The sequence below is a fragment of the Schistocerca serialis genome, chromosome 4 (genome assembly GCF_023864345.2).
Source record: "Schistocerca serialis cubense isolate TAMUIC-IGC-003099 chromosome 4, iqSchSeri2.2, whole genome shotgun sequence".
NCBI classification, from domain to species: Eukaryota; Metazoa; Arthropoda; class Insecta; order Orthoptera; family Acrididae; genus Schistocerca; species Schistocerca serialis.
In genome coordinates, this window is record NC_064641.1 from 660,774,687 (window position 1) to 660,800,346 (window position 25,660).

General features: G+C 44.1%; 1 protein-coding gene across 2 annotated transcripts in view; it reads left to right on the forward strand.

Moving 5' to 3' along the window:
• Positions 1–25,660, forward strand: part of LOC126475526 (sialin-like) — a 107,966-nt gene that overhangs the window by 14,609 nt on the left and 67,697 nt on the right. For both annotated transcript variants that reach the window (XM_050103459.1, XM_050103460.1), the window contains exon 2: positions 3,236–3,450. In XM_050103459.1, coding sequence (XP_049959416.1) covers positions 3,236–3,450 — 215 coding nt within the window. The remainder of the gene's footprint in view (positions 1–3,235; positions 3,451–25,660) is intronic.

Below are 25,660 nucleotides of genomic sequence, written 5' to 3' on the forward strand. Positions count from 1 at the left end.
TTGGATGAACTCCAGCAGTTATTCTGATTACACGCTTTTGTGCAATGAACATTCTTTTACTCAATGATGGGTTACCCCAGAATATGATGCCATACGAAAGCAGAGAATGAAAATAGGCGTGGTCTAGGGGAAGCGTCTATGATTCATAATCAAAACGTCTTCGGTCCCGGGTTCGATCCCCGCCACTGCCTAAATTTAGATAAATAATCAGCATTGGCGGCCGAAGACTTCCGGCATAAGAAGTCAGCCTCATTCTGCTAACGGCCTTGTCAAAGAGGGCGGAGGAGCGGATAGAGGTTCAGGGCACTCTCTTGTCCTAGGGGTGGGAAATTGCCCCTAAAGGCGGAAGAATCAGCAATGATCAACGACATGAGGATGCAGAAGGCAATGGAAACCACTGCATTAAAGACACGTAACGTGTATCCACAGGACATGTGGCCTGAAATTGAAGAAGTGTCATGATGATCTCTCCATTGGCAAAAGATTCCGGAATAGTCCCCCATTCGGATCTCCGGGAGGGGACTGCCAAGGGGGAGGCTACCATGAGAAAAAGATTGAATAATCAACGAAAGGATAACGTTCTACGAGTCGGGGCGTGGAATGTCCGAAGCTTGAACGTGGTAGGGAAACTAGAAAATCTGAAAAGGGAAATGCAAAGGCTCAATCTAGATATAGTAGGGGTCAGTGAAGTGAAGGGGAAGGAAGACAGGGATTTCTGGGCAGATGAGTATCGGGTAAAATCAACAGCAGCAGAAAATGGTATAACAGGTGTAGGATTCGTTATGAATAGGAAGGTAGGGCAGAAGGTGTGTTACTGTGAACAGTTCAGTGACCGGGTTGTTCTAATCAGAATACATTGAAAGCCTCTATGAGGGTGAAGATTTGTCTGATGTGATAGAAGAAGAAACAGGAGCCGATTTTAGAAGAGATAGGGGATCCAGTATTAGAATCGGAATTTAAAAGACCTTTGGAGGACTTACGGTCAAATAAGGCAGAAGGGATAGATAAGATTCTATCAGAATTTCTAAAATCATTGGGGGAAGTGGCAACAAAACGACTATTCACGTTGGTGTGTAGAATATATGAGTCTGGCGATACCATCTGACTTTCGGAAAAGCATCATCCACACAATTCCGAAGACGGCAAGAGCTGACAAGTGCGAGAATTATCGCACAATCAGCTCAACAGCTCATGCATCGAAGCTGCTTACAAGAGTAATATACAGAAGAATAGAAAAGAAAATTGAGAATGCGCTAGGTGACGATCAGTTTGGCTTTAGGAAAAGTAAAGGGACGAGAGAGGCAATCCTGACGTTACGGCTAATAATGGAAGCAAGGCTAAAGAAAAATCAAGACACTTTCATAGGATTTGTCGACCTGGAAAAAGCGTTCGACAATATAAAATGGTGCAAGCTGTTCGAGATTCTGAAAAAAGTAGGGGTAAGCTATAGGGAGAGACGGGTCATATACAATATGTACAACAACCAAGAGGGAATAATAAGAGTGGACGATCAAGAACGAAGTGCACGTATTAAGAAGGGTGTAAGACAAGGCTGTAACCTTTCGCCCCTACTCTTCAATCTGTACATCGAGGAAGCAATGATGGAAATAAAAGAAAGGTTCAGGAGTGAAATTAAAATACAAGGTGAAAGGATATCAATGATACGATTCGCTGATGACATTGCCATCCTGAGTGAAAGTGAAGAAGAATTAAATGATCTGCTGAACGGAATGAACAGTCTAATGAGTACACAGTATGGTTTGAGAGTAAATCGGAGAAAGACGAAGGTAATGAGAAGTAGTAGAAATGAGAACAGCGAGAAACTTAACATCAGGATTGATGGTCACGAAGTCAATGAAGTTAAGGAATTCTGCTACCTAGGCAGTAAAATAACCAATGACGGACGGAGCAAGGAGGACATCAAAAGCAGACTCGCTATGACAAAAAAGGCATTTCTGGCCAAGAGAAGTCTACTAATATCAAATACCGGCCTTAATTTGAGGAAGAAATTGCTGAGGATGTACGTCTGGAGTACAGAATTGTATGGTAGTGAAACATGGACTGTGGGAAAACCGGAACAGAAGAGAATCGAAGCATTTGAGATGTGGTGCTATAGACGAATGTTGAAAATTAGGTGGACTGATAAGGTAAGGAACGAGGAGGTTCTATGCAGAATAGGAGAGGAAAGGAATATGTGGAAAACACTGATAAGGAGAAGGGACAGGATGATAGGACATCCGCTGAGACATGAGGGAATGAGTTCCATGGTACTAGAGGGAGCTGTAGAGGGCAAAAACTGTAGAGGAAGACAGAGATTGGAATACGTCAAGCAAATAATTGAGGACGTAGGTTGCAAATGCTACTCTGAGATGAAGAGGTCAGCCCAGGAAAGGAATTCGTGGCGGGGCGCATCAAACCAGTCAGTAGACCGATGACCAAAAGAAAAAAAAGGTTAATTTGAAGGTGCCCCACAAGTGCGAAACGCGTCAATGGCAATAAAGAGATAAAAAATTTGCTGACAAGACTGTCTTACTGCAAGAGATTTAGTCACTACCAATGGGCCTAGATGGCCCTGTGGACGGAGTTCATATTAATATTAAACAAGTGAAATCATTTAGCTAGTACTGACACTAGCACTATGGCCCCAATTGTTCCTGTTAATAGTCTACGCCTATAATACACAAGGGCCGGCCGCGGTGGCCGAGCGGTTCTAGGCGCTTCAGTCCGGAACCGCGCGACTGTTACGGTCGCAGGTTCGAATCCTGCCTCGGGCATGGATGTGTGTGATGTCCTTAGGTTAGTTAGGTTTAAGTAGTTCTAAGTTCTAGGGAACTGATGACTTTAGAAGTTAAGTCGCATAGTGCTCAGAGCCATTTGAACCAGTACACTAGGTAAAATTGGTGATTTGAGTGAATTGTCAACATAAACATAACTGCCTTGCGTAAACGCTTTTAAAAAGGAGAATATGTAGGCTTGAATTATAGCTACTGCAAGAATATTGTGAAATAGCAAACCGCTATCTTGAGAAATCTCGATTTTTTCGTTTTCGAATTCCGACACATGCCCGTAGATGTTTCTCGTTCTTACACGAGGCATAACACGATCTACTGGTAAACAATTTTAATTGGCAGTAGTCTGGTTTGAATGATTCGAGCGTTGTGAAAGACTAAGCAATGCAGATATACTGCAGAACAGCGGCTCATTTCGATCAAAGTCGGAATGGTCTGTGCCTTAGGGTTCTGGAAGACGCGCTACACGATACTGGTGCTGAGCACGCTGGCCATGGGCATCAGCTACGCGACGCGCGTCAACATCTCGGTGGCCATTGTCGACATGGTCAACGGGACGGCGCTGCGGGAGAGAGAGGCCGCTGAAGGGACCCAGCTGGTCCGTGATCCGGACGCCTGTCCAGGAGAGCAGGTGGTGCTCGAGGATCCCACTGGCCGCAAGGTGAGTAGGATGCTGAATCTCCGTTGCTGGACCAGCACCAGGGACTGGAATCCGTTCTTTTTTACACTACTGGCCATTAAAATTGCTACACCACGAAGATGACGTGCTACAGACGCGAAATTTAACCGACAGGAAGAAGATGCTGCGATATGCAAATGATTAGCTTTTCAGAGCATTCACAAAAGGTTGACGCCGGTGGCGACACCTACAACGTGCTGACATGAGGGAAGTTCCCAACCGATTTCTCATACACAAACAGCAGTTGACCGGCGTTGCCTCGTGAAACGTTGTTGTGATGCCTCGTGTAAGGAGGAGAAATGCGTACCATCACGTTTCCGACTTTGATAAAGGTCGGATTGTAGCCCATCGCGATTGCGGTTTATCGTATCGCGATACTGCTGCTCGCGTTGGTCGAGATCCAATAACTGCTAGCAGAATATGGAATCGGTGGGTTCAGAAGGGTAATACGGAACGCCGTGCTGGATCCCAACGGCCTCGTATCACTAGCAGTCGAGATGACAGGCATCTTATCCGCATGGCTGTAACGGATCGTGCAGCCACGTCTCGATCCCTGAGTCAACAGATGGGGACGTTTACAAGACAAGAACCATCTGCACGAACAGTTCGACAACGTTTGCAGCAGCATGGACTATCACCTCGGAGACCATGGCTGCGGTTACCCTTGACGCTGCATCACAGACAGGAGCGCCTGCGATGGTGTACTCAACGACGAACCTGGGTGCACCAATGGCAAAACGTCATTTTTTCGGATGAACCCAGGTTCTGTTTACAGCATCATGATGGTTGCATCCGTGTTTGGCGACATCGCTGTGAACGCACATTGGAAGCGTGTATTCGTCATCGCCATACTTGCGTACTACCCGGCGTGATGGTATGGGGTGCCACTGGTTACACGTCTCGGTCACCTCTTGTTCGCATTGACGGCACTTTGAACAGTGGACGTTACATTTCACATGTCTTACGACCCGTGGCTCTACACTTCATTCGATCCCTGCGAAACCCTACATTTCAGCAGTATAATGCACGACCACATGTTGCTGGTCCTGTACGGGCCTTTCTGGATACAGGAAATGTTCTAACGCTGCCCTTCCCTGCACATTCTCCAGTTCTCTCACCAATTGAAAACGTCTGGTAAATGGTGGCCGAGCAATTGGTTCAAAAATGGTTCAAATGGCTCTGAGCGCTATGGGACTTAACATCTATGGTCATCAGTCCCCTAGAACTTAGAACTACTTAAACCTAACTAACTTAAGGACATCACACAACACCCAGTGATCACGAGGCAGAGAAAATCCGTGACCCCGCCCGGAATCGAACCATGGAACCCGGGCGCGGGAAGCGTGAACGCTACCGCACGACCACCAGCTGCGGACGCCGAGCAACTGGCTCGTCACAATACGCCAGTCACTACTCTTGATGAACTGTGGTATCGTGTCGAAGCTGCATTGTAGCTGTAGCTGTACACGCCATCCAAACTCTGTTTGACTCAATGCCCAGGCGTTTCAAGGCCGTTATTACGGCCGGAGGTGGTTGTTCTGGGTACTGATTTCTCAGGGTCTATGCACCCAAATTGCGTGAAAATGTAATCACATATCAGTTCTAGTATAATATATTTGTCCAATGAATATCCGTTTATCATTTGTACTTCTTCTTGGTGTAGCAATTTTAATGGCCAGTAGTGTATATGGTTTGACGACAAATTTCTGACTCCAGGCTGTGCCAGTTCCACACAAATATTTTATCTCTGTACATATTTTATCGTCTTCGTCGACAGGAGGAAGGACTACCCACCACCCTCCACCCCCACCCAGAATATCTTGTTAATTGGTAGGCAAATTTCGCTTTTTATTCGTGTTGTTGTTGGTGCTCCAGTCTGAAGACTGATTTGATACTGCTTGTACAAGTCTCTTGTTCTCTAATTAACTAGTGAAACCTAGACCTACTCGCTATGACAACTCTTGGCCTCCCTCTATCCCTCTACAATTTTTACCGACCCTCGCTTCTTCCCATTACCACACTGACCACTTCTTATTACCTAACAATTTATCCCTCAAGTTTTGCCGTAAGTTTCTCTTCTCCGCGATTAGATTTTGTTTATTTTGGTTTTATGTCCTCCCTGCTATAAGTACATAAAAAGCAGATTAGTATAGGCAAAATGGCCATTCGTGGCCAAGGTAAATCTACTATCATGAGACATAGTGCTTTATTTGAGGAAGAAACTTCTGAGAGTGTACGTTTCGAGCGCAGCATTGCATGGTAGTGAAACGTGGACTGTTGGGATATCGGGACGGAAGAGAATCGAAGCGTTTAAGATGTGGTTCTACAGAAGAATGCTGAAACTTAGGTGGACTGATAAGGAATGAGGAGGTTCTCCGCACAGTCAGCGAGAAAGCAATATATGGAAACACTGATAAGAAGAAAGGGGTAAATGGTGGGACATCTGATAAAACATCATGGAAAAACTTCCATGGTACCAGAGGGAGCTGCAGAGGGTAGAGACTGTAGACTAAGACAGAGTAGAATACATGGAGCAAATGGTTGAAGATTTAGGTTGCAAGTCTTACTCTCAGATGAAGAGGGCGGCACACAAGAGGAATTCGTAGCGTGTCGCATAAAACCAACCAGAAGACCGATGACTCGGGAAAAAAGTTCTTTATTAGGTATCTGATAGCCATCAAACCTTCGGCTCTCTTAATGAATAACTTCCTCCTTAGTAGATCCCACATGGATATCCAAATGCAGGACTGTTTTACATCTCAAATATTTTACAGGTCTAGTTCATGAGTCGTACTTTTCTTCAGTGTTTAAAAATTGAACTAAAGTACGAGGGTTGTCCAGAAAGTAAATTCCGATCGGTCGCGAAACGGAAACCACTGGGAAAATTCGGTACAGCTTTGCAAAGGTGTGTTGGGCAGTGTCTCTAGTATGAGCGTCGAACGTGTGGCGTCGCTCTTTTCAGTTTTGAGTGAACAGTGAGCACTTAAAGATGCGTGGGAATAGCGTCTCCCGCCAAGTTTGAGGGCCTGGTTAGAGATTTCGCCTGTGTCATGTAGCCCACATAACACAACTGTTGAGCAATTCCTTTTACATGCTAATTCTCGGCCGCACACTACAGGGGCAGTGAAGACTCTCCTGCAGGGTTTCCGATGAAAAGTGCTTGATCACTAACAATACAGTCCGTAGTTGGCTCTCCCTGAGTCTCATCTCTGCTCACAAGAACCGCTGGCTGTCAAGAGAAAAATTTTCCACAGACAATGAGCTGCAGACCAGTGCAGATAACTGGCCGAAAGCACAGGCGGCTGCTTTCTATGACGAGGATATTGGAAAATCAGTACAACACTACGACACCACTCGAAGTTGGAGCGGCGACTATTTAGAAAAGTAGGTGGAAGGTGAACCTAACAGTTCCAAATGAAACGTTTCTGGTTTTCACTGTGGGTCCCATTTCGCGACCGATCGGAACTTACTTTCTGGACAACCCTCGTAATATTGAGAGACTGACATACAGGATTGAAAACATATACAAATAAGTTTTGTTTGAGAAAGTAAGACTGGTACCGCTGTTTATGGTGAAAGAGGGTTGTGTGTCGCAATATTCATCTGTTCATGGTATACAAAAGTTGAAGTATGGTTGAAAAAGAAGGAAGGTCATGTTTTTGGGAGGTTATCAGCAACTTGACGTCGTTTCTTACAGTGCTGTTGTAATGAGAGTCGTGGATGTAACAGAGGTTGGACATTAGGAAGCAAGCGTTTGCACAGGTATGTAACGAGCCCGCGTTCTGTGGAAAGATTAGGTCAGGGAAATAAATACGTGTTGAGGGCAATATGGCTTATGGAACAGCAAGCAGCTGTGAAACAGGGTGCGTAGTGGTTAGGAGGAATTATTTGCTGGACAGTTTATGGTGTGATTCTGTTTTCTCCGAGAAGAAGTGCCAGAAGTACGTAATTCCTTTTCATTGCTGCACTGTCTGATGAGGAGTATTTGGAGACGTATTAGTGGACATTGATAGGTTGTGGATATTAATAGGTTGCACTGTCGTGCTGATACAATCAACCATCGGCTCCGAGCCTTTCCTCTACTATATGCAGTACAGTGTGCTGTAAACTGTGTCCATATACGTCCTCATTTAGCGTTTCCTTAAGCGCAATGTGGAGTCCACACCCTAACAAAGATAAACATCCCGATACCATAACATCACTTTCTCCGTATATGACTGTTGGCATTAGATGTAACGTTCTTCAGGCTTTTGCCAAACCCAGACCCTTACATCAGATTTCCAAAGGGGACTGGCGATTCATCACTCCAAATCACTCGTTTCCAGTGATATACCGGCCAGCGGTGACGGTCTTGACGCTACCAAAAGCATCGTTTAGCACTGACTACAGACTTGTGTGGCTTATGAGGAGTGCTCTGCCAATGTATCCCATTCTGTTTATCTCCCTACGCACAGTCAAAGCACTAGACGGACCGCTGGAAGCTCACGCGAACTCGTGAGTAGTGTCTTCTGCTGATGCCATGCGATGTCTTGCAACAACCCTGCGCAATGCTCAACGGCCTTTCTACATCAGTGAATAAAGTCTGCCGGTCTTGGTTTAGCTGTGCTCGTTCTTTAAGTTTTCACTACACAGTAACATCATCAACAGTCGACTTGGGTAGGTATGGAAGACTTGAGACGTACCTGACTGATTTGTTACTCAGCTGCCATCCGATGAATAGTCCACATTGGAAATCAGTGAGCTCTCCATTTTGCTGTTACTGGTTCTCCATTGAGCTTCAGTACCGGATACTCTTAGGTTTCAATTTTGGATGAAGTCTTAACACTTGATGTTTTACGTTCAATCTTCTTGCTTGAGTTTATAATTCGTCTTTACGTATGCATGCCATTACTTGTTTCCAGACTTTATAAATGTATATGTCTGACAACCTTTTATTATACCGGGTTTGCTCGTGACGTGATCTATTCCGCATTACGTAAAGGTGTTCAAAATCGTTCAAATGGCTCTAAGCACTATGGAACTTAACATATGACGTCATCAGTCGCCTAGACTGATAACTACTTAAGCCAAACTAACCTAAGGACATCACACACATCCATGCCCGAGGCAGGATTCGGACCTGCAGCCGTAGCAGCAGCGCGGTTCCGAACTGAAGCACCTAAAGGTGTCCGGATACTTTTGAACGTATACTGTATATTAAATAAAGAGACATCGGTATCAACTTCGTCGTTTCAAATGGAATTATAGTAATTTCTGCTGATAGTATCGTAGTTATAACAGATACGAATCCAATGGCGGTTCACGCTTGAAAATCTGATTACTAGTTTCGGAGTAGCTTTAGTAATAGCTTTAATAATTAGAACTGTGGATTTATCTGTTCTGAACATCAAACCGATTCCTGTCTTATGCCTAAATTCTTGACTCGATACCCAAATAAGGAAATCGTTACGTCAGATAAGCAGGAATCATATTTACACCGAAATAATAGCGGCTTGAAAAGGGGCACAGAGGAACTGTGTAAAGGCAACTTGGTCGTTTACTGATGTATTGAGCCCGTTGGACGCTAAAATCCGGCAGCTCACCCGCGAACTATTTCATCAGAGGAACTACAGCTCACATTCAGTCTGTGTCATTCACATGCGTCGAGTGCTGTATGTGTGTGTGTGAATTCCTAAGGGACTGAACTACTGAGGTTATCGGTCCCTAGACTTACACACTACTTAAACTTAAACTAACTTATGCTAAGAACAACACACACGCCCATGCCCGGCAGGGCTCGAGCCTCCGACGAAAGGGGCCGTGTAATCCGTGGCATAGCGCCTCAAACCGCGAGTCCACTTCACGCGGCGAGAGCTGGATAGTTAAAAAAAGTCTTCCAAACCAACAGAAACTAGATGCATTATTTCTTTAAGGAAGACGTAGAAGGACCTCTATGAGAACAGCTAAGTTGCACGCAAAAAAGTGTCCCAGCAGATGATATCAAACAAAAGTGACAGTTCATCCAACGTGCAAAGAATAATTATTGGAAGTTTACTGGAATGCTAGGTGAGGTGCAAGCCTGCAACGAGCGCTGCGAACGAATTACGAGGGGCGTTCGGTAAGAAATGCAACATACGTTTTTCTCGGGCAATTTCGATTGAAAAAGGCGGAATTTGCTGTGGGACATCGTGGAATATTCCCGCTTCAGCTCCTATAGTTTCAAGAACTTCCGTTTGGTAGCGAAGCTATACTTCGCTTTCAAAATGGCCCCTGCAACGGAGGTGGGTTTCAAGGAGAGAGCTTTCATGAGTTTCTTTTGGCAGAAAACTAGAACATCGCAGATATTCATAGGCTTTCGCGAATGCTTACAGAGACCTGGTAGTGAGCGAAAGCATGGCGAATCGTTGGGCAAGGCGCCTACCATAATTATAACTAGGTCGAGCAGACATGTCAATCTCCCGCATGCGGACCGGCCGCACACATTTGTGACTCTACAATGTTGGAACGTGCGGACATTCTCATTCGAGATGATCGCCGAATTACAATGGAACAACGCCTCGCTGCACAACTGGACGTCTCTGTTGGTGGTGCTGACATTCTCGTCCACCAGTGCAATGATTATGTCTGAAGTCTATTTTGCTGCCCGCAGGAAGTTCAAGAAACGATTCAGAGTGTTCATAGTCACAAAAATCCAAATGAACTTCTCTTTCTCCGTGACAATGCAAGGCCCCTCACTAGTCTTCCCATCCAAGAGGAACTCACAAAACATTGAACTGTTCTTCCCAGTCCACCATACAGCCCGTATCTCGCACATTATTACATCCATCTGCTTCGCCCAATGAAGGATACACTCCGTGGGAAGCAGTACCTGACTGGTGTGGAGGTTCTGATGTAGTAGGACGTTGTCTCCAACGTCGGCCACCAGAGTCGTACCATGCAGGCATACAGGCACTGCTAGTAAGGTGGGGTAAGCCTGTCGCGTTAAACGGAGATTGTAATTGAATTACATTTTGCTGGAGACTTATGAGTCAAAACTTTATCTTCCGTGAGGGTCGAAGCTGAAGCAATGAATTAAAATTTGTACTCCAGATGGGACATAAACCCAGGTCTCCTGCTTACTAGGCAGATGTGCTGACCACTATATCAACATAGTATTGTGGCAATCACAGATGCACAGACTATCCTAGCCCAATTACCTCCCTAATGGTGATTACGTTGAAAACTGGCCTTTCGTAGCCAAGAGAGTGGGGAAAGTATGCTGTATTGTAATTCTGAATGAAATCAGTCTGCTTTCAGAAAAAAAAGTGATGCGGTACCCATTGAACGCTCCTCGTACCTGTTCTGGCAGCTGTTGCTTGTAGCCCATATGTGGCTCCACAGAAACTGCGAAAACCTCTGGAATAAGTTATCCCAGCATTGTTCGCATTTTGTATGCAAACTCTTTCATGTGCCACTTGACCAGCAGGAAAGAAGGAGACGGTTGAAAGCTTCTCTTTTCTCAGAAAGTCTCTTTAATTTTCCTACAGGCATCATCTATCTTTTCCCTAGCTATGTATGCTTCTACATCCTTATATTTCCCGTACAGCCAGTCTATCTTTGCCATTGTGCACTTCATGTCAGCCTCATTTTTTAGAAGTCTTCACACAGTTTTGACCGCTTCATTGACAACATTTTTTTATTATCTCCCCTCGTCAATTAGATCCAGTATCTCGTACGTTATCCAAGAATTTCTACTGGATTTTGTACTTTTGCCTCTTGATCAGCCATCTTCAGTACTTCATCTCTCATGGCTCTCCCCATTCATTATGTTTTATGTTTCTTACTTTCTTTCCAGTCAGTCGTTGCCTGATGCCCTAATGCTCGCTCTGGAATTCCAAACAACCTCTGCCTCTTGCACCCTGTCCAAGTCACATCGCCTTGATTTCCACCTGCCGTTCTAAAACCAGTAATTTATGTTCAGAGTCCAAATGTGCTCCTGGAAATGCTTTGTAGTTTAAAAGCTGGTTTCGGAACCTTACCATTACCTGAAACCTTTCTGTGCCTCCAGGCCTCTTCCACGTACATTTTGTGATTTTTAAGCCAAGTGCTATGGATGATTAAATTATTCTCTATGCAGAATTCTACAAGATGGCTTCCTCTTTTATTGGTTTCCTCCAATCTATGTTCTTTTATTTTTTCCTTCTCTTCCCGTTCCTACTATCGAGTTCCATTCTTTCAACACAATTCAATTTCCGTCTCTCTCAGTAATTTCTTTTATCTCATCATATATTCTTGCAGTTCATCACCTAGTAGGCATAAAGCGTGTTCCAGGAGGCATAAAGGGTGTTCCAGGAGGAATGATCAGTATACAGGGATATCCTAGGAATGACCGTTCGAAGCAAAAAGCCTAGTAAACATGGGCTAGAAAATGCATACGCTAAGAGCTACGAGCACTTGTCCAATAGAAGAGAAGTGTTTCACAGTAGCAAAGATGAACAAGTGCTTATAATTCTTAACATACGCATTTTAGAGCCCTTGTTTATTATATTCTCTTCGAATGGTCGTTCTTTAATATTGACCATTTCTCCTGGGACACCCTGTGTAAGCCGGCCGGTGTGACCGAGCGGTTCTGGGAGCTTCAGTCTGGAACCGCGCAATCGCTACAGTCGCAAGTTCGAATCCTTCCTCGGGTATGGATGTGTATGATGTCCTTAGGTTAGTTAGGTTTAAGTAGTTCTAAGTTCTAGGGAACTGATGATTTCAGATGTTAAGTCCCATAGAGCTCAGAGCCATTTGAACCATTTGAACCCCGTATAATCTTGTCCTATTGTGGTACGTATTGGCTTAGTGCCTGTCGTGGCTACGATAATGCATTCACTGTGTTGTTTATGGAAGATTACCGACAGTTCTACTTTCCTATTCATTATTAGACCTACTCGTGCAATACTCCTGTTGGATTTTGTATTTATAAACCTGTACCCAACTCCCTTCCCATGTACGTCGCTAATTCTCTCGCTAATTACCTCTATATCTAACTTCAGTCTATCCATTTCCCTTATTAAATTATCGAGCCTCCCATGTTCCAACACATAGAATTCCAGTTTTGCTTTTTCTGATGACGACACCCTCGTGATTGCCCTCACTGGGAGATCCGAACGGAACGCTATTTTACCTCCGGTGTATTTTATTCAAGAGGATTCCACCATCATTTGACTGTACAGTAGAGCAGCATGTCCTCGCGAAAAATAACGGCAGACGTTTTCCCTTGCTTTCAGCCGTTCGCAGTACTAGCATAGCAGGGCCATGTTGGCTGATGTTAGATGGCCAAATCACTCAATTATCCAGACTGTTGGCCCTGTAACTAATGAAAAGGCTGTGTCCCTCTTCCAGAACCATAGCAGCTCCTCAGTTGCGGTTCCGCCTACGGTACGGTTATCTGTGTCAAGGAGCCACGCAAGCCAACCCATCTCCATAACATCCGTGGCTCAGAGAAGGCTGTAATTATTATAGCTATGTAGATTATACCTTATTTCGTGAGGACTGTTCCACAGTTTATTTGAGTGAAAACAGAATTACGAAATACTAAATGCTCCAGGAATTATCTGAGACGAATAGCTTAGCACGTAAAACTGGCCCGTAAAGTCAACACATGAACACAAAATGAAATGTAATATATTGAATATGATTACTCACCGTCAAAGTAGGTACTGAAAGTGTCCTTCAGCACACATGTGGCCACTCTTGAGGAGATTCATATATACCTTTATCAGTTTTTGTGTTGTGATGCTATTGATGACATCCTGGATCCTGGTCTTGAGTTCTTAAATTGTGTGTGGATTTGTTTCGTATACTCTTCCCTTTAACACTCCCCCAAGTAAAAGTTAGAAGTGGACAAGTTTGATGACTGAGGAGGTCACAAGTCTTTGCTGATTGTCCGTCTGGCGTAAACGTCTCATGCATACGAGGCAATGAAGCAGCTGCTGTGTGGCATGTTGCACCGATCTGCTGGGAGTAACACAACTGGCGGTCCTCTTCTGTCAAGTGCGAATAAAACTCGTCCAGGATTCCCAAATACTCGTTACTCTTCACTGTCGTCTCAAAGACTATGGGTCCCATAACGCGTATGGCGGAAATAGCACAAAATGGCACACCAAACACCAATCTTCTCGTCATGCTAGGATATCTGGTGGATCACGTTTGGATTTTCTGTCGACCAATATCGGTTGTTTTGGGAATTTATGTACCCAGACAGATGGAACGACGCCTCGTCACTCATGATAGAGCCTTAGTGGGTCCAAGACACCACTGGTAACATTTATCAACAGCCATGAACAGAAATGCACACTGTTCTGCAGAGCAGACTCCTTCAGTTCTTGCACAGTCCCCTCAAAGCACGTCTGCAGCTTCTCTCACTCACATGAACCTGATGAATCAATCTCCTGGTTGACTTACGAGGACTTCTTGTCATTATCTCCTGCACCTACCTCTCTAATTCAGGCATGCAGGCAGGTGGTGGTCTAACGAATAGAGCATTATCACACACTCACACTAATCTGACTTCTCACAACGAGGCCTTTTTCTCAACTAGTTTCGACAAGTTTCACTGGCTGCGGCTGCAGCTGTCTTACACAGCAAAAAAGTTCCGTACAGTGTCCGTACATCAGAAGAAAATGGTTAGTTCGTACGCGACTGTTTGCACAACGTTTCTGGTTTTCCATTATTATTGACTTGCACGCACGAACTGGAACATTATCGTTGCGTACGACGAGGCGGTTTTACGTCCCGCATTCTGTATATCGACAGAAACGTGACCGGCCCATTCCTATGCCGAAGGAAGAAGATGGAATTATTATGTTGAAATTCATATGTTGCAAAACATATTCTGTGTTTTGTAGGACAGAAGCTGGTAAGCCTAGACGGTCAAGATGCCGAGCGTAATATTTTGACTTTTCCGTCTATACCCTGTGTAAACCAAACAATACAGATAGGAGCAGAAGTTACTGGAAGTAATTGGATTTGCGACGAGACAAGAAGATTTTACTAACATTAGCATGTTGTAGAAGCGTCATGTACATGTGATATTCGGCCTTTGAGCAGTATTATGGCTGGATTTAGATTATTCTGGTGTCCAACTTGTATAAACAGACTAATGAAATATTTAGAACTTTTCAGAAATGGACACAATGTTTGCAAGCAGAGGGAGACGAGTTGCATTCCAGGCAGTTGCGGTTTCACCGTAGGAGTACATTCATATGGGTTCTCCCACATAATGAACATCACATATTTATATCATACAGTTTCCAATAAAATTATAATATCCAAGTACGCTGTGATTCACAACTTAAAGTATTGGTTTTACAAAGCAGTTAATCTGCTTATATCTTTCCTAGCACCTAATTTCGCATTTGCGGTAAAGAGGGGTTATGAGCACATATGATTGAGTCCTGGGAGTGAGAGGGGGCTGTGGTTGGAGAACCTCGCAGTCGCATGTGTGCTGTGCATGGAAGTCAGTGAGCTGTGTTAAAGAGATGTGCCTGCATTCACAGCCGCAGGACGTTCATGGGGTTGCAGCCATCCCTCATGATATATTAACGGGGTTCCTTCCCTCAAATGTTGGCAACAACGTTTATAATCAATCATGTAACTGCGTCGTACAAACAGTGATTTGCAGTTTTCGTATTCTACTACAAAAGTTAACCCGCAACTAAACCGTTTTCGGATCTGAATTCTTCTTCTCAAAGGGTCACATTTCCCCCTCTCCATAATACCTGAAATGTTGTATGATCATCACGGATACATTCTGCCTACATATGGATAAGAAAAGGGGGTTCATACGATTGAGCCTATATTCGTCCCATAGTGTAGAAAGCTTCTTCAATGAAGTCAGGCTACCACATCTCAGTTCCCAGAGAATCTCATTACTGCATTGATGTGTAGACCATGTTTTTTGGAAGGAACTGTACTTCTCACATTGACAGTGGATCTACCGAAACAGCTGAAAAAATCCAAAATAGTTTGGTGAACATGTGCATGAAAGACCTTCTCTTCTTTGACCTTTAAAATTTAGGTTAGCACATTAGTGCGTGATTTTAACCTGTGTTGGAAAACAATTAAGAGGTAGTTTTTGCTGCGATCTTGTGTCATAAGACCGATTTGATGCAGCTCTCCACGCTATTCCATCCTATGCAGGCCTCCTCATCTCTGTGTAACAACTGCAATCTACATCCATATGCATCTGCTTTCTGGATTCAAGCGTTGATCTTCCTTTACAGTTATTGTTCTCCACAATTCCTCCCTTTCCAAACTGACGATTTCTCGATATGTCGCATCAACCGTTCTTTTATTTTAGAGAAGTCGTGCCGTAATTTTCTTTTTGCCTCAATTCAATAAAATACCTCTCTATTCGATCCAGTCTTCGTCATTGTTGTACGCCATAACATTTCAAAATTTTCTTCCCTAAGGCTACACTTTGAATAAATACCTTGTCCAATCACTTCCTAACAGTTAAATTTTTATTCGCTGTTAACAGATTCACCTTTTTCAAAAATTATTTTCTGTCTGTTGCTAATCTGCATTCTAAATCTTCTCTACTTCTATCATCAGTTATTTTACTGCTAACTTGTCTATTATTCCCAGTGACTCATTTATACTCTAATTCCCGCAGCACCGCCTAATTTAATCCGGCTGTGTTCCATTGATCTTGTTTTGCATTTGTAAGATATTTTCAAAATACCGTTTCATCGAATCGCGCTTTCAGATGCTTTCAGGAGCTATCATACTCCTGCAACATTTTTCACAGAATTCGGATATTTATGTTGAATGTAAAACTAAAGCTAGAGCTCCATCTATTGGCCCTATCGGGATATTCAGCCAGTCTGTACCAAAGTCGTCCTTCGGGTACCATATGGAGGGGCGCGGCTCTCCCGGCCGTTGTAAGTTTCTCATACATTGAATCTGCTACTTCTCACTCCAGCAGCTCCTCAGTTGGCATCACGAGGTCAAGAAAGAATACCCAGTAGTATCGGGAATCGAACCCGGGGGCCTGCATAGCAGCCAGAAACAATGACCACTTCTTATTTCTTTTCCTCTCGATCTGTTTCTACATCGTTATGACGTCAGTGTTTTTTTTCATGTGTGGCAACACACCTATCCAATCGTTTCCGTGAAAAATTCACTCGGAAATTCCTTTTCTTTTTTTTTTTTTCATTACGGAAGGTGGTCAGTCCCCTAGGCTATTTTGGGCGCGAAATGTGGCCATACAGATTAACAGCCATCCACTTCAACAACGTGAAAAATTGACTCAGACAGTAGCGGGGATAGCATCTGCGTAACAGATAATTCCGCCTGTGGCAGCCACGAGGCCGTAGGTCGCTGCAAAGAGTCGCAACCGGTTTGCATTTGATACGCTGCAGGTAATAAAATATCCTGCGTGGCAGTCGGATCCGCAGTCCGTACCTCGCCACTGACCTTATGTTAACTCTAGATTACTAAGCCCTCGCAGTTGGTACGAACTCGAGTTTCTCTCCAATTTAGTATCGTCTGTATATGGTATAAACCAGGAAAATTTTGAACTTATTTTCTATTTGAAGTACCACTGTAGACATTGAAATTAACTGGTGCATAAACTGTAACTTAAAATGCCCTTTGAGTAAAATATGAAGTAGTAAAGTTTACGATGGGTTAGTAACAATGTAACAGACCCTCCCCCCCCCCTTTTGTGTTCTGAAGTTGAACTATTATCCTCAACCTTATTTTCTGTATCTGAACCCTGAGCTGCCTAAGACGTTTCTGCCATTGTGCGTAGCCACTGATTTGAGCACGCATTAGTTGCAGTTATAACGTTTGCTCTATACGTTATTTCCGGCCATCAGCTTTGCATCGGTCTTGATATCCACAAGCTACATGGTTGGAGGCAGTGACCATCTTAATTTGTGTCAGGCTCCGATACAAACATGGCGACGAGCAACTCCTGCCCGAGCGTGTTTAATTACTGAATTGTCGGAACAACAACTAATATTGCAACACCAACAACTACAACAGCAGTAACAACAGCAGCAGCAGCAAATTCACAGACAGTTCGAGACACTACAAATTCAGTAGAGTGCAGAATAATGTTCCACCCACACTACCAACACCTCTCTAATCTATGCCAGCGTTGTAGCACCTACGTTTCTGGGGTTTGATGATTCAAAGGGAACTTACATATCTCCAACGGTTTCTGTTATTTTGCAGGGGTAGTCACATCTTAGATACTCGTATTCAATCTGCGCTGTTATTGTCTTCTAGTAGTCACAATTAAGAGGCGGTTCGCAAAGCACATATAGAATCTAGCAGCTAGTCATTGGGCATCTTGTATAGTTTGTTGTCCACTCGTTTCCGGAAGCATGTTAGTGGCTGTTAGAATAAGTTTCAACTTACTCTAAGTTTCGACTTATTTTATCCGAAAGAAAGAGATTCAGTATAGGCGGAGTTAAAGCTGAAATAGTTTCTAGCAAAAACGAAAAATACTGCAGCTTGCAGAAAGCCACACGCATTAAAGAAAATGCATTTATTATCTTCTACCGGAAACTTAGAAGCATCGTTAACAAGAAAGGTGAACTTCTCTCATACATACAGAAAAACGAATGCCTAACTGGAAGCACAGCGTACTTTTTGTGCGTATCAGGACATCAGACGGAATCACTGAAGTTGAGCGGACACGTATTAATGGATGTCATTGTTGTGGTCTTCAGTCCAAAGACTGGTTTGATGCAGTTCTCCATGGTAGTCCATCCTTGTAAGCTCCTTCATCTGTTCATAGGAACTGCAGCCTACATCTGCCTCAGCCTGATTACTATAGTCGAACCCTGGGCTACCTCTACAATTTTTGACCCTCCCTCCCATCTCCTCCCTCCACCATTCACTACTCCGTCACCAACATGACTATTCCTCAATAGATCAGGATCATCTGTCGATCCTGTCTTCCACTGAAGTTGTGCCTTAAATTTCTTTTCACCCAATTCGATTTTCTAGGTCTTTATTAGTTATCCTATTAATCCATATATTCTTCAGCATTTTTCCATAGCACCGTATTTCAAGAGCTTCTGTACTGTGTATCGTCCACTTTTCGCTACCATATAATACCTTACTCCAGAAAATTTTTTTCAGGGAACACATTTATGTTAGATGTTAACAGACTTCTCGTTTCCAGAAACGCTTTACTTGCTGTTTCCCGTTTCATGTCCACACCCTTGATACAAGCTGATATCGTGCTATTGCACAACTAGAAATAAGAAAGGGATGGAAATAGCATACGATATAAAACTGAGTTATGTCCCAAGCCCTGAAGATTAATGAACATTGTGTTTAACAACTCTCTGAATGCTGTGCCACAATAATGGACCAAGAGACGCATAAGTCTGTAGCAGCAGCAGTTTACGGGGTACCCACAGGATGTTTTTAAGCTTCATAAAACAGCTATTTACAGTTTTAATAACTTAACTAAGCAATTATTATTTGTGGAGACTTTAATGTTGATTTTCTATCGGACGGTATTTATTGAGGGCACCTTTGTTGTTCAAATCCAGTCCCACAGGATGTATTGAAGCTTCAAAAAGGAACTATTTACACTTTTAATAACTTACCTAAGCAATTATTATTTGTGGAGAGTTTAATATTGATTTTCTGTCTGATAGTATTTATCGAGGGCACCATTGTTGTCCAAATCCAGTTTTGGATTACTAAACATACACTCCTGGAAATGGAAAAAAGAACACATTGACACCGGTGTGTCAGACCCACTATACTTGCTCCGGACACTGCGAGAGGGCTGTACAAGCAATGATCACACGCACGGCACAGCGGACACACCAGGAACCGCGGTGTTGGCCGTCGAATGGCGCTAGCTGCGCAGCATTTGTGCACCGCCGCCGTCAGTGTCAGCCAGTTCGCCGTGGCATACGGAGCTCCATCGCAGTCTTTAACACTGGTAGCATGCCGCGACAGCGTGGACGTGAACCGTATGTGCAGTTGACGGACTTTGAGCGAGGGCGTATAGTGGGCATGCGGGAGGCCGGGTGGACGTACCGCCGAATTGCTCAACACGTGGGGCGTGAGGTCTCCACAGTACATCGATGTTGTCGCCAGTGGTCGGCGGAAGGTGCACGTGCCCGTCGACCTGGGACCGGACCGCAGCGACGCACGGATGCACGCCAAGACCGTAGGATCCTACGCAGTGCCGTAGGGGACCGCACCGCCACTTCCCAGCAAATTAGGGACACTGTTGCTCCTGGGGTATCGGCGAGGACCATTCGCAACCGTCTCCATGAAGCTGGGCTACGGTCCCGCACACCGTTAGGCCGTCTTCCGCTCACGCCCCAACATTGTGCAGCCCGCCTCCAGTGGTGTCGCGACAGGCGTGAATGGAGGGACGAATGGAGACGTGTCGTCTTCAGCGATGAGAGTCGCTTCTGCCTTGGTGCCAATGATGGTCGTATGCGTGTTTGGCGCCGTGCAGGTGAGCGCCACAATCAGGACTGCATACGACCGAGGCACGCAGGGCCAACACCCGGCATCATGGTGTGGGGAGCGATCTCCTACATTGGCCGTACACCACTGGTGATCGTCGAGGGGACACTGAATAGTGCACGGTACATCCAAACCGTCATCGAACCCATCGTTCTACCATTCCTAGACCGGCAAGGGAACTTGCTGTTCCAACAGGACAATGCACGTCCGCATGTATCCCGTGCCACCCAACGTGCTCTAGAAGGTGTAAGTCAACTACCCTGGCCAGCAAGATCTCCGGATCTGTCCCCCATTGAGCATGTTTGGGACTGGATGAAGCGTCATCTCACGCGGTCTGCACGTCCAGCACGAACGCTGGTCCAACTGAGGCGCCAGGTGGAAATGGCATGGCAAGCCGTTCCACAGGACTACATCCAGCATCTCTACGATCGTCTCCATGGGAGAATAGCAGCCTGCATTGCTGCTAAAGGTGGATATACACTGTACTAGTGCCGACATTGTGCATGCTCTGTTGCCTGTGTCTATGTGCCTGTGGTTCTGTCAGTGTGATCATGTGATGTATCTGACCCCAGGAATGTGTCAATAAAGTTTCCCCTTCCTGGGACAATGAATTCACGGTGTTCTTATTTCAATTTCCAGGAGTGTACATACACATCCAGCGATAACGAGCCCTGCAGACTATGCGCCGCTACAACAAACTGCCTCCATTCGTTTCTGTTTTGTGCTCGATTTCTCTTCAACCCTTGGGCTGACAGTTCCTTTGCCAGGTCGTCCATCCAGCCCTGCCTTTGTCGTCATATGGAGCGTTGGTGTTCGGTTTCCCCTCAAGTGCCTTCTTCTACTACCTCCCACTGGATTCTAATGCTCTTTAGTTCTGTAGGATTGTTGGTTTTTGCATCAAGAGGTAGATTTCCTCGTTCTCTTCTATTCTCCTTTATCTAAGATCGATTCCCATATCTTCCTCATTGCTCTTCTTTCAAATGTTAATAGTTTCCCTCTCTACGTTTAGCTATACTCCAGGTTTCTGAATCATATATGAATAATTATTCACTGTAAAATTCCCTACGAGGATTGTGTTCAGGATCGCTGGAGCAGCTAAGGCGGTGGGCGGAAATAAATCATTTGGACAATTTTTGTGACGAGGCCATTTATTGGCAGAAAATGCATTCAAATGGGCAACATGAGTCAGGCATAGGGAGGTGAGGGTGAGCCAGAGTGTAGTGCTAGGCGATGTATAGTTCACATCAAACTTGGGTGAAGTTATTGAAAAGTGGTGGCTGCCATTCGGACAAGTTCGTATGGCGTGGTAGCAACATAAACGAAGTCCACAGCACCTCAGCACCGGGAGAGGCAGGTGGTGTTCACAGCTACAAGGCGCCCGGCAGAGAGAGTGTCTCGCCGACGGGAGGCAGGGTACATGCAGTACAGCCACACTGCTTCCTCCGCCCTGATTGGTCAGAAGCGGAGACACCCGCGGGGGCGGCATGGAAAGTTCCGAAGCGTGACCTGATCAGCATAGCCTAGGCGGCGTTACGTCATCAGCACACGAGGGAGGCACGTGATTGAGATTGCCCACCTCGGTGCTGACTTGCTGCTGTCAGACCGCGGGATGAGAAAACTGCAGGCAGCCGAAGCTGCTGGCTAAAGCTTGACCATAACAAGAGAATGAAATTAACCTTTCGAAATAACGATAGAATCCCCTACTATCTGGCTCAACCTTACAATGGTATGACGCTGTGAAGTGTTGATCGACAGCTTGTTTTTAGACCCAACGTCATTTAGTGATTTAGTCATAAAAATACTATTCAGTTACTTTATTTTCAAATGTTAAATCATAGAAGAAAAGAATTGTATCACATAATCATAAACTATGATTTGGTAGAGAAATTACAGGGAGAATACTGGGGAGGCATTTCTGAAGTAGACAATGTGCATTGAAAATTAAAATATGTCTTAACATTTTCCTATAACACTCAGAATTCTGTTCCACTCCGAACAAGTAAGGACAAAACTGTAAGAAGGCACGGACCAGAGACGAGTAACTTCTGGGTTTAAAATATGAAGGGTAAGAAGCGAGCGCTCTGTCTAATTCAGAGGACAACCCGCAGCCAGGATTTGAAACTCCATTAACACAGGAACTGCAGAATCCTCCAGCCTGTCATTCGAAAAGCAAAACTCGTGCCCTATGATAAAAAAAATAAAACATTTCACCAATTAGGCCAAAACAGTTTGGAACATTATTAAACAAACAACAAACAAAGATAGCAACCCAAATGAAACTGGGGCCTCAGAATGTTGGTCTGATAGAAATCAGATCACTGGGCACCAAATACACTGATTACATCTTCACAGTGACAGAAAATATTCCATCCACTAAGAAACAATCATATTCAGACATAATAGCTTAATTTCATTCATTATAATCGATGTTTTTGGAATTTCTGTAACCATGTTAAGTATCTAAATAATAAAACACTGCACCAGTTACATACTTGTTCATGTTCAGCACTATGCATTTCGAGAATTTATGCATTTGTTGACCTAAGTCATTTGTGTGATATCTGCAAGCGTGTTTTTCTGCCTCTGTTGCACTGTAATCGTCTGTTTGAGTTGTACTGACATCACAAAATCTTGGGATGTTCTTTTACGTGCTAATGTTGGGAATAGAGTAGTTGTCTGTTTACTTGCAGATACTGTGCCTCCTCTGTTATGCAGAATGCCACAAGTGTGTAAACTATTACTTACATTGTTTCTTTCTGAAATCAAAATATGTTACAGAGACATTACGACGGCCTGGTTTACGTCCGTGGTCCATGGGTAGCGTCGTTGATTCATAATCAAAACGTCTCCGGTCCCGGGTTCGATCCCCGGCACTGCCTAAATTTTGATAAATAATCAGCATTGGCAGCCGAAGACTTCCGGCATAAGAAGTCAGCCTCATTCTGCCAATGGCCTTGTCAAAGAGGGCGGAGGAGCGGGTAGAGGTTCAGGGCACTCTCTTGTCCTAGGGGTGGGAAATTGCCCCTAAATGCGGAAGAATCAGCAATGATCAACGACATGAGGATGCAGAAGGCGATGGAAACTACTGCATTAAAGACACGTAACGTGTATCCACAGGACATGTGGCCTGTAATTGAAGAAGTGTCATGATGATCTCTCCCTTGGCAAAAGATTCCGGAATAGTCCCCCATTCGGATCTCCGGGAGGGGACTGCCAAGGGGGAGGTTACCATGAGAAAAATATTGAATAATCAACGAAAGGATAACGTTCTACGAGTCGGGGCGTGGAATGTCAGAAGCTTGAACGTGGTAGGGAAGCTAGAAAATATGAAAAGGGAAATGAAAAGGCTCAATCTAGATATAGTAGGGGTCAGTGAAGTGAAGTGGAAGGAAGACAAGGATTTCTGGTCAGATGAGTATCGGGTAATATCAACAGCAGCAGAAAATGGTATAACAGGTGTAGGATTAATTATGAATAGGAAGGTAGGGCAGAGGGTGTGTTACTGTGAACAGTTCAGTGACCGAGTTGTTCAAATCAGAATCGACAGCAGACCAACACCGACAACGATAGTTCAGGTATACATACCGACGTCGCAAGCTGAAGATGAACAGATAGAGAAAGTGAATGAGGATATTGAAAGGGTAATGCAGTATGTAAAGCGAGACGAAAATCTAATAGTCATGGGCGACTGGAATGCAGTTGTAGGGGAAGGAGTAGAAGAAAAGGTTACAGGAGACTATGGGCTTGGGACAAGGAATGAAAGAGGAGAAAGACTAATTGAGTTCTGTGACAAGTTTCAGCTAGTAATAGCGAATACTCTGTTCAAGAATCACAAGAGGAGGAGGTGTACTTGGAAAAGGCCGGGAGATACGGGAAGATTTCAATTAGATTACATCATGGTCAGACAGAGATTCCGAAATCAGATACTGGATTGTAAGGCGTACCCGGGAGCAGATAAAGACTCAGATCACAATATAGTAGTGATGAAGAGTAGGCTGAAGTTCGACATTCGTCAGGAAGAATCAATACGCAAAGAAGTGGGATACGGAAGTACTAAGGAATGACGAGATACGTTTGAAGTTCTCTAACGCTATAGATACAGCAATAAGGAATAGCGCAGTACGCAGTACTGTTGAAGAGGAATGGGCATCTCTAAAAAGGGCCATCACAGAAGTTGGGAAGGAAAACATAGGTACAAAGAAGGTAGCTGCGAAGAAACCATGGGTAACAGAAGAAATACTTCAGTTGATTGATGAAAGGAGGAAGTACAAACATGTTCCGGGAAAATCAGGAATACAGAAATACAAGTCGCTGAGGAATGAAATAAATAGGAAGTGCAGGGAAGCTAAGACGAAATGGCTGCAGGAAAAATGTGAAGAAAAAGATATGATTGTCGGAAGGACAGACTCAGCATACAGGAAAGTCAAAACAACCTTTGATGACATTAAAAGCGACGGTGGTAACATTAAGAGTGCAACGGGAATTCCACTGTTAAATGCAGAGGAGAGAGCAGATAGGTGGAAAGAATACATTGAAAACCTCTATGAGGGTGAAGATTTGTCTGATGTGATAGAAGAAGAAACAGGAGTCGATTTAGAAGAGATAGGGGATGCAGTATTAGAATCAGAATTTAAAAGAGCTTTGGAAGACTTACGATCAAATAAGGCAGAAGGGATAGATAACATTCCATCAGAATTTCTAAAATCATTGGGGGAAGTGGCAACGAAACGACTATTCACATTGGTGTGTAGAATATATCAATCTGGAGATATACCATCTGACTTTCGGAAATGCATCATCCACACAATTCCAAAGACGGCAAGGGCTGACAAGTGCGAGAATTATCGCACAATCAGCTTAACAGCTCATGCATCGAAGCTGCTTACAAGAGTAATATACAGATGAATGGAAAAGAAAATTGAGAATGCGCTAAGTGACGATCAGTTTGGCTTTAGGAAAAGTAAAGGGACGAGAGAGGCAATTCTAACGTTACGGCTAATAATGGAAGCAAGGCTAAAGAAAAATCAAGACACTTTCATAGGATTTGTCGACCTGGAAAAAGCGTTCGACAATATAAAATGGTGCAAGCTGTTCGAGATTCTGAAAAAAGTAGGGGTAAGCTATAGGGAGAGACGGGTCGTATACAATATGTACAACAACCAAGAGGGAATAATAAGAGTGGACGATCAAGAACGAAGTGCTCGTATTAAGAAGGGTGTAAGACAAGGCTGTAGCCTTTCGCCCCTACTCTTCAATCTGCACATCGAGGAAGCAATGACGGAAATGAAAGAAAGGTTCAGGAGTGGAATTAAAATACAAGGTGAAAGGATATCAATGATACGATTCGCTGATGACATTGCTATCCTGAGTGAAAGTGAAGAAGAATTAAACGATCTGCTGAACGGAATGAACAGTCTAATGAGTACACAGTATGGTTTGAGAGTAAGTCGGAGAAAGACGAAGGTAATGAGAAGTAGTAGAAATGAGAACACCGAGAAACTTAACATCAGGATTGATGGTCACGAAGTCAATGAAGTTAAGGAATTCTGCTACCTAGGCAGTAAAATAACCAATGACGGACGGAGCAAGGAGGACATCAAAAGCAGACTCGCTATGGCAAAAATACCGGCCTTAATTTGAGGAAGAAATTTCTGAGGATATACGTCTGGAATGCTGCATTGTATGGTAGTGAAACATGGACTGTGGGAAAACCGGAACAGAAGAGAAT